Raw genomic sequence first — 10,392 nt, 5'->3', positions numbered from 1 at the left:
AAATGAAGATGTGGGCGACGTGCGCTATGGCCTCACGGTCTGAGAAGCTTTGCATCCCAGTTTCGTTACTTTCGAATTTTAGATATTTTTTTTTAAACCATCTTTTTGCGTCGCCAAAAAGCCTCGCGTAAAGTGTATCTTGTCTCCATTCACAATTTAAGTCTTGCCCCGCTAATTATTGTAGTGAAATTACAGGGTACGAAGGCATGATCCTCAGGAGTGGTAATGGCAGTATCATAGACGTCATAGTGTAATCTTAGAGGGGGAAAGGCTTGTTATCAATGGGGAGATTAGTCCCTATTGTATTTGTATAGTCTACGCGGTTCCCTCTGAAAACCATCGTGACTAATTTATCATTTAATTCGTCACGATGGGCTAACTTACCTGACTTTTCATCCTCACCGATCATCTCTAATTGGTACCCCAGAAGCGTATACCGATAGTGCACGTTGGATTATCATTCCATTAGGTCTATTAAAAAAAGTGTAATTTTAGATGTTCATAATGATACTCCTTCTTCCCTGAGACTGGCATTGTAAGCACGCATCTGCTACCACTTGCAAGAGAAGTTGAAGCAACTCCTTTATCCTATAGTAAGAGATTAGAGGAATGGATATCAGTAATAAGAACTAGCGGTTTGTTCTGCGGCACCATATTGTTAAAACTTAATAAAATAAAAATTTCAATTTGATATCACAACGAAATTTTTATTTTAAGGACCAATAGGAACTAAATTTATAATAGATTTAAAACAAGATTATTATAATTTACATGTTCATTCATAAAAATGTCAAGCCTTTTATAAACTTATTTAAGCTAAGCTTATTTTAAAAATTTGCGCAAATTGTAAAGACTTTTATAGTAGACTTTTTTAGTGCTTTAATATTGTTACAATATTATCATATATATTGTCATATTTAAATAAAAAGGGTTTGCAGGACGTTTTAATTTTTATGGATATGGTGGTTAGTTTATAATGGTCCATAAAACAATAAAGGTTAAGAGATAAGCGAAATGGCGCCTCAGAATTGAACCCATTGATATGTGTAACTTATCAAGTCGGCGTCAAAGGAATATAAAAAAAAGAACAAATAGGTACGGATATTTTCTTATATTAAGTAATAAAAAAAAATAGTACAATACTATGTACCTAAATTATTAATTTTATATGTACAAAATAAAATCAATCGCTTAAACATTAAAATAAAATGTAAAGATAGAGCCAAATGTAAAAAAGAACATTAAGCACTCGAGAATTAAGAATCGAGTTTCGTAAGATAGTTTTTAGAATCTAAATACATCAAGTAAGTATATTTACAGAAGCTTATATATTATATTTACATTCTTTCTAGTACTGTGTGATACAATCTACAAATTTTAATCCCAACACACACTGCATAATAAAGAATCCGAAATTATTAAATAGTAAACATTGTTTTAGCCATGTGGTTCCGGCATAGAATGGGCCATCCCTTCTGTTTTCGTGGGTGGCACTTTTGCCATCTCTTTAGATGACTAAGGGAATTTAATAGTCGAGGAATATGTACCAGCGTCTCTCATAAAACGTCAACAAAGCCTAACTGCGGTTGTCAACCCGCAGTTCAAATGTGGCGACTACTAGCAAAACCCCTCAAAGGCTCACCCTCACATCTCCAAAAGGTTATGATGATTGTACCCACAATAGGTATCGGGATAAAAACTATCCTATTTCTCAAATAAAAAAAAAAAAATAAAATTTGCAAAATTTAATTAAAAAATCGGTAGAGCGGTTTCGGAGATTAGATACGTGAACGAACGTGAACAAGGAATTTTTATATATTAAGGTACCGACTATGTCATCGGTGCATCTCACAATTAACTTTTATACAAAAAGCAATAATTAAAAAAAAAAAAATTAAAGACGCTATTCGTTAATTAAAAGTTGAAAAATTTGTTACGCAACCAATACGGGAGTAAATCTTAGAGATTGCAAAAATATTGTCAGAATCATTTAAAAAATACAGATAAGAAATTCTTTTTGAGCTAAAAAAATAAAAGCATTCGAGGATAAAGAGATTGGTTTCAAGCGATCTTTTTTTTAGTATTGTTTGAAAAGAATCTGCTTTCAAAATATCTACTTTCTTCATGTAACTTGTCGTCTATTCACAAAAGTTCTGTTCATATTTTCGTGTCAATCATATTTTATAAATTTATAAATATAATTTTCAGCGCGATATATGAGAGAAAATCATAATAAAACCTAAAAATTTTTAGTTTCCGTTCTACAAAAAAAGTCTACCTCGACCGTCACATTTTTGTGTGTATGTTATTTTTATTATACTAAAAGGCTGTTCTTTTATTGTTAAAAGGTATATGTTCTAGCGCATACTCTAGACAAAATTATTATTTAACATTCAGTTAAAAACTAGGAAACTTTATAAGTAGGCTACAGCTGGTTGGGCAAATAAAAACAAATATAAAACCAATTGAAAATCTCTAAAAAAAAAAAAAAAAATACAATATTAGACTATTTATCTAAGATCATTAAATCTTAGATAAATACCATTAATTTCAGTCTCCTATGATATAAAAGTATACTGCGTGAAAAAAATATTATGAATATTATCTTTAATGTATACTATACTAAATACATAATATACATACAGCATAAGACCAAACATACAAAAAAAAATTATATATTCTAAACATTATATATCCTCAAACAGATAGATCCATTGTAGTTCAGTACATTTAGTACAATCTGCAACAGAAATTAACTGTAAATGCTGACTCTGGTACTTACCACCACTGGCAATTTTGAATCTAACAGATGCAGAATGAAAATGAAGTTTGAATTAAAGTGACGCTTAAATACAAAAATAATATTATATCGCAACTTCATTTTTATTATTAATCCTCAAATTTAATGGAATGGACGCCAGTATCGATGGCACCACCACGATATGAGCCCCGCTTCTTCTTCGTCTTTTCATGTTTGAATGACTTGCCCCGAGTGTGTTTCAAATCTTGATTGGCACGCTCACCCCATGAACCACGAGCTCCACTCTAGAAAATATGAAATATAAATTTGAGAATATAAAATATCAATTGAAATGTCATATAAAGATAGTTTTATCAATTGAATTCAATTTAAATAAATTGTGAGAGAGATGATATCATTACTTGTTTTCTATACTGTATTTATTGTACTGTTGATAGCATACACTGAATTATATACTGTCTTACAATATAATTGTTTAAATAACGTAATTACAATTTATTTAATAAGTATATATATATAGTTTTTGTAATAGGTAGTATCAAGTACCTAAATCAAAATATTAATGCATATCTTACCCATTTAGTCAAAAACTATTTTTTTATTTTGAGAATTATCTCCACCCCCGAAACTGTTTCTGTCTTTAAAACCGCCTTTATTAAATCCTCCCCGGTCACCACCCCAAGAATGACGATCGCCACGGCCACCACGATTTCCCCAGCCACCTTTGTCGCCCCCACGGCCACCTCTGTTACCCCCACGACCACCTCTGTCCCCACCGCGACCTCCACCGCCTCGCCCTCCTCTATCGAATCCACCACGGCCTCCCCTGTTGCCACGTCCACTTCTGTCGTTGAAGCCGCCGCGACCCCTGAATCCCCCACGACCTTTATCAAATCCACCCCTGCCATGATTAAATCCACCATGGCTACGATCTTGCCAGTTTCCAGATTTATTGCCTTCTGACTCTTCATTATTTTCATCATCTTGGTTTTCACCCGCCTGGTTGAGAGAGACACTTGATTTATAATAATACCACCAAGACAACCCTATGTTATTTTAATTCTTAAATTAACATAAAAGTAAATGCCCAAAATTGGTAGTGTGCCATTATATATTTTTTTAAACTACGATAAAAAATAAATTCAAGTGGATGCGTATACTTTTTTATTCTTACATAGAGTTGCCTTGGCTTCTCAAATTTTAGGGCATTTACCTTAGCCTCAAAAGAATTATCTTTAAGTCTAGGATCCACTTCTATTTTTGCATCCACCACACGTCTAAATGGGATTGGCTTATTATTTACTTCATTCTGGTTCTGAATAGGTGTTGAAGCATTAACTGTTCCCTAAAATTACAGTAGTAGCAATATTAGTAATTTAGAATTAAATTTAAAGAATTTTAATTAAAAAATTTATTTACTAGTACTACTATTTTTTTTTTAATATGTATATAATATATTGTGTTCACCTTTACAAAGTTCTTGTATGGCTTTTTAGCGGGACCATGATCTCCATCTGATATTTTCCTTTTCTTTCCAGTTTGGACACCATTCTAAAAATAAAGCTTAGCATAAGTATTACTCTAGTAGAGAAGTTATTCTCGTGATATCATGTATCAGATAATGTTGGATAGTATCTGAATATTTTAGTAAATGACAAAAGTTGAATTAGAAATCAAGAATAGTTTTGCGAATATGGTATTTTAATACGTTTTAGAAAAATATTTCAAAATATTATGGAATAATACATTTACAATTTGATTAATTATTTGTGATTTTCTTTATTTTCTATGAAAATTTCTATCAGTTTAAATTAATAAAAAAACTGCTTAAAGTCCAAAATGCTAATACGCCATGTCATGCCAATACCTGCTTATAAATATATTTTTAGCTATCAAATCGTACTCTTAGTTATAACTGATAACTTTACTGCAATAAAATTATTTATAAATGGTGCATAGTTCCATATTATACAATACATCTATAAAATAACCCATTACCATGTAAGAAAAATGTAATTAAAATTTCATTTATTATTTGAAAGTTTCCCAAGTGATATAGTAGGTATGCAGTTAAGTTAAAAAAAATCATGGAAAGTAGGGAGAATGTATTCTATGTATTTTTTGTGTGATTGTGTGAAACAAAACACAATACAGTCGGTATGAAAGTAATATGTGTTAATAAATACCTGATTTCCAGCATTTTCATTTGAACCTTTTTTCGTTTTTTTCAAAGGTGGGCCATCATTATCATCACTGTCTGATTCTTCTGATGAATCCTTCTTTTCAATTTGTTTTTTATTAACAGGCGCATTTTGTTTTGGTTCATCTTCATCACTACTGTCATCATCTGATGATTCTTTCTTCTTATTTGGTGTGGGTTTAGCTGCCTTGGTAGGATTTACTTTTTGAACTGATTTAGGTTTATTATCTTCACTGCTATCATCATCACTATCCTCTGAAGAAGATTCCTTTTTAGCTATTGGCTTTATTTGAGGTTTGACCGGAGCTTTTTGTGTGAGTTTTGTTTTCTCATCTTCACTACTACTATCTTCACTACTTGATGAATCCTTTTTTACAGGAGCTTTTGTTGCTAATTTAGCAGGAGTAGCCTGAGGTTTTGGAACGGGTTTTTTGGCTGTTTCATCATCACTGCTATCATCACTTTCATCTGAAGATTCTTTTTGCTTAACTTGAATAGCGGTCTTCATTTGTGGTTTAACAGTTGCTGTTTTAACAGGTGAAGCTACCTTACCTTTATTATCATCATCACTACTATCATCACTGTCTGATGATGATTCAGGTTTTTTAGCTGGTGTTACTTTTGTTGGTAATTTCGTTGGGAGTTTAGGCTTTGCTTCCTCTTCACTACTATCGCTATCTGATGAAGAAGCAGGTTTCTTTGTTACTGTTAATTTAACAGGGGTTTTTGGTGGCGCTTTTGTTTGATTAGTCACTGCTTTTTTAGTAATTGCAGGCTTATCAGAGTCATCACTATCATCACTGTCATCAGAAGAATCTTGTTTTTTAGCTGGTGTTACCTTTTTTGGAATAGGTTTAGCAGGTGTTTTTACTGGTACTTTAGGTGTTTCATCTTCACTATCATCACTGTCTGAAGAGGATTCTTGTTTCTTTGCTGGCACTTTAGCAACTGGTTTCGTAACAGCATTCTGTTGATTTTTGGACTTCTCATCCTCACTACTATCATCAGATGATTCTTCTTTCTTGGCTGGCAGTGGTTTGGTTTGTGGTTTAGCAGGAGTAGCTTTTGCCTTAGTTTTAACATCATCACTACTGTCAGTGTCATCTGAGGAAGATTCTGGTTTCTTTACAGGTGCTGGTTTTGCAGTAGGTTTGGCTGGTGTTTGTTTTGGGTTAGGTTTAGATTCTTCATCACTACTGTCACTGTCATCAGACGATTCTTCTTTAGGTTTTATTTTCGTTGATGTATTTGTTAGTTGTGATTTTATTGGCTGTTTTTTTGGTTTTGCAGTAGCATCATCTTCACTGCTTTCACTATCATCTGATGACTCTTGTTTCTTGGCTGGAATTGATGATGCTTTTGTTTGTTTTACCTACAATTAAATATATTTTAAAAATAATAAAAGCTCTTTATTACAGGTAGGAATATTTAATATATAAAATAATCAGAGGTAGTGACGAATTGATTAAAACATATTAATCACAATAGACATTTCATTGCAAGATTTCACATCATATGTAAAACAGAAATTATTTAAATTTTTCTTGTATATGAAGTAACAGAAATACCATGAATAATGCATACTCACAACTTGGTTGCTCAGTAGTAGAAAAATATATTTACCTGTGTTTTTAGTTTTTCATCAGCTGATGAATCAGAGTCATCTTGATATTTCTTTGCAGAGGGACTTTTGCCATTAACTTGTGGAAGTATTTTTTTAGATTGTTCTTCTTCATCACTTGAGTCATCAGAACTAAAAATTGCACATATTACTTTTACCATTAACACTGTCTTTAATTTTGGAAATATTATGGAACAGGTGAATACAACAGAATTAAGAATAACAAGAATTATTTAAATAATGTGAGACAGTATCAATCAATAACTAATTACAGTGAGCAATTTATGAATTTTTAAAGAAAGTAGAATGTAAGAATATCCCCTAAATAGACAAGCCTGTATGAATGTGGAGTTAAGGAAGTGGCAGAAAACTCAAATCTGTTTTCTGTCTATTCTAAAAGAAAAGTGTGATAATATATGCAACAAAGTACTAATACTTTATTTCCATGAATTTCCTAGTAAGTGATAGCACATAGAAGAAATATTTCAACAAGAAGATAGTGAGAATGAAATCATATTAGAAACATAGGATCATGAGAAGCACAGTCAATCATCACAGCAATATTGAGCAGGAAGTGGATGCTAATGATATTGTTAACATTTCCTGCAGTTTGAAGATCAGGATGAGTAAAATTGTTTTTGAAATTAAGATTATTTAGATGATGTACCATTGACATATATTAGGCAAGGGAAATTCATTGGCTAAAATAGAAAAAAACTGAATGGCTTGTTAGTCTGTTAGTTTAAAATAATATAATAAAATAATATAAAAGGTGATTTTTTTACTTCCACGTACCACAAGAATTCCATTATGTGCCCACCCATGAGCATTTAACATGTTAAAAACTATAGTTACTTATACAGCTTAGTACTCAACCTACTTAAGTAATATCATTTTGACCTAAGGCAAAGAATGAAAACAACATGTCATTTGTTAAGTTTGGTCCATTATTCTCAGACATAATAAATAGGTAGATGTATATATCAATACATACTAAACAAAAATAAGAAATACCACACAGACAAAGTCACAGGCATTAGTGAGTGAATAATAAGATACTTATATTTGAATATGTGAGTGTTTAGTAATTCAGTTATCATTTTTTACATCTTGACTAGAAACAATAAAACAAATTCAAATATCTAATAGATTTTTTTGCCGGGGTAACTATTGAACAATATGGTGACAAAGTAATAATTTATCTTCTCACAAAATCTATTAAAATAATCTATATACAATACAGAAAAGAATACAATTAATCCCAAAAGTGCAAGCATGTTCTATGTCTCTATTCTCATAATGAAAAACTTCATAGTATCATAGTGAAACTATATATATCCTCAACTTTGAATGGTATTTCAATTATATAGTTATTAAATTGTAATATCAAAGAAAAATTTCCATATTTTATGTGATTTATTAACAATACAATTGTATAATTTTAATATATAAAATATATTAAAATTATACAATTATAAATATAAAAACTACAATACAGAGAAACACAACTGGAAAGATATTTTTCCAGTTAACAAGTCCATTGATACGAAAATATGGAATAGAAATATCAGAATTTTTATAGGATAACTAAAAAACTTTGTTATTGAAATATTAATAATATTAATAGTTATGATTAGCAAGCTCTTAATCTGCAGTTCTGTATGAGTTTGAGTGTCAGCCCATTAAAATGGATGAACAACTGCATATGTAAATGATGTGATAGAGTATATCATGGAGGGTTTAAATATTTCTACAAATAGCATTGATGTAATTACATATGTAGATATTTGAAATAAACTGTTTCCTGCAGCTTTGCTCACATATAACTGTATATAAAGTATTCTGTGTTAAGTTAGGTTATAACCTAAATATGCATTAAATGTTATTAGTAAACATTACAAATTTAACATTTATAATATTAGTAGTATATTCTTGATATATTAAATGTAAAGTATAAAAATACGTACCTTTCAGCAGGCTTGCTTTGTTGTTTCTTGTATTGAGAAATTATATCTGTCAGTGTAGGTAGGTTTTTTGCACGAGGTTTCTAAAATATAAATAATTGTATGATATAAATTATGTATTATATAGAACATCGATACATATATCTAAGTAATAATAACCGGTTAGTAGCAAATTCGCAAAGAATTCACAAGTCACAAATACACACAATGTGAAAATGATTATTTTTATGGCACGATGTAAAGGAGCGCCGTTTTTGTTCTTTTTTATAATATTACTTAAAATAGAGAAGTATTTAAATAATTTAAGTTAAGTACCAACACGTGTGGTGTGTGTGGACCACACGTGGTCTTTGGTTAGGTGGACCACTCACCGCTTTAGTCTTCTTTAGAAATTCATGTGCCAGCGATTTGTCTACATTCAATATAAATTGATAAACCAGAGAAATAGCTTCGGTTTGCACTACAGAAGGAACCGCCATAATAACGAATTTAAATTTATTTAATAATTATAAATGAAGAACAAGCACCAAGAGAACCAAAAGACACTCGGCTCGATCAAGGCTAACAGTATTACCATATTCACATTATTAAAAGTGAAGTTTATATTAGGCAACAGTGTGACCAGATTTCATTTTTACTTCTTGACACGACGGATACGAATCTAATGCTCGTGGAGGTTAAAAGCTACTGAATTCTAACAAAAGACAATAAGAAAAGACATGAATGTTTTATTGATTAAAAGATTTTATTATCTTTTAATTAATAATATAATCTTTTAATTAATTATAAAAATAAAAAAGAAATAGAAAATGTTATACAGCTGTATAATCTTAACAAATTCAGATACAACCTGTTTGCATATTTTCTATATAAACTGTGTCGAATATATAATATAGTAATGTAAAATTTGTCATTGATTAATAATTGATATATCAAACATTGTCTATACACTAGCCTGATATAAATTAAAAAAATAGCAGGGGATGTATATCTTTCGTCCTCTTTTTACTAATTATATTTGCATAAGAAGAATGGAGGCAACCATATGATTTACAGTTTTTATTTTATCATTCCTTTTATGGAATTCCTTGTTCTTAGTATTTATTAGCTTGAAATATCTATCTATAAAAATGTATGTTTTATAGTTTTTTTCTGTATTACAGAAATAAATATATATTTTATTTTAAAAAATATTCAAAAATATTATATAAAATTCATGTATTAAATATGTTAATACAAAGTCAATTAGAATTAAACTGAAAAAAATTAAATATATTTAAAAAAATAGAGCATTAATCTTTTAACCATGATAAGTTATTGGTATAATCCGTACGAAATATTAAAATATATAACATTATTAATTAATTTTTACTATCCGCGCTGTTCTAAATAATATACATTATATGAGTGTAATAAATGCATTTCAAATTTGTAAATGTCTATTACGGGTTTGGTTTGAAATGAAAGTGTTGATAAAATTATACGAAACATTATATTTAAATCTCGGTTTCTGAAGATGAAATTAGTATTTATATTAAACTATTTGATCTTGTTGTAATCATAACGAGTTTTTATACATAAATTATACTAAACAGCAACAATTATTATAGCTAATTGAAATCAGTTTATACATTAAAAGTTTTTGCCATATCGATTTGTCTTATTTGGATTTTTTGAGAAGCGATTTTAGCGCACCTCTACCTCGGTACATGGCATGGCATCTGAAGTAAAATTTTGTATAAGGATTTTTAATTATCGGTCTTTCGATTGACATTATTAGCAAATTTGTATAAAAAGCTAGATCAAAATCAACTAAGAAAGACGTAGGCTGCATGGATAGAATAGA

At 30.1% G+C, this 10,392-nt stretch overlaps 1 protein-coding gene across 2 annotated transcripts; it reads right to left on the bottom strand.

Annotated features, from left to right (window-relative positions):
- Positions 1–1,207: 1,207 nt before the first annotated feature.
- LOC113511689 (nucleolar protein dao-5) lies at positions 1,208–9,131 on the bottom strand. Of its 2 annotated transcripts, none has more exons than XM_026895378.3 (7): positions 8,918–9,131; positions 8,550–8,629; positions 6,585–6,714; positions 4,948–6,333; positions 4,229–4,312; positions 3,975–4,106; positions 1,208–3,045 (listed from the first exon to the last, which is right to left on the bottom strand). In XM_026895378.3, the coding sequence occupies exons 1-7, from the start codon at positions 9,023–9,025 to the stop codon at positions 2,890–2,892; spliced, it is 2,076 nt and encodes a 691-aa protein (XP_026751179.2). In that variant the 5' UTR covers positions 9,026–9,131; the 3' UTR covers positions 1,208–2,889. The 2 variants fall into 2 exon arrangements, with proteins under 2 accessions (XP_026751179.2, XP_026751178.2); XM_026895377.3 differs by lacking the exon at positions 3,975–4,106 and adding an exon at positions 3,337–3,760 and having other exon boundaries at positions 2,906–3,045.
- Positions 9,132–10,392: the final 1,261 nt, after the last annotated feature.

This window comes from Galleria mellonella, unplaced genomic scaffold (assembly GCF_026898425.1).
Source record: "Galleria mellonella isolate WM207_F2 unplaced genomic scaffold, CSIRO_AGI_GalMel_v1 utg117, whole genome shotgun sequence".
NCBI classification, from domain to species: domain Eukaryota; kingdom Metazoa; phylum Arthropoda; class Insecta; order Lepidoptera; family Pyralidae; genus Galleria; species Galleria mellonella.
This window is presented reverse-complemented; position numbering and strand designations above follow the sequence as displayed.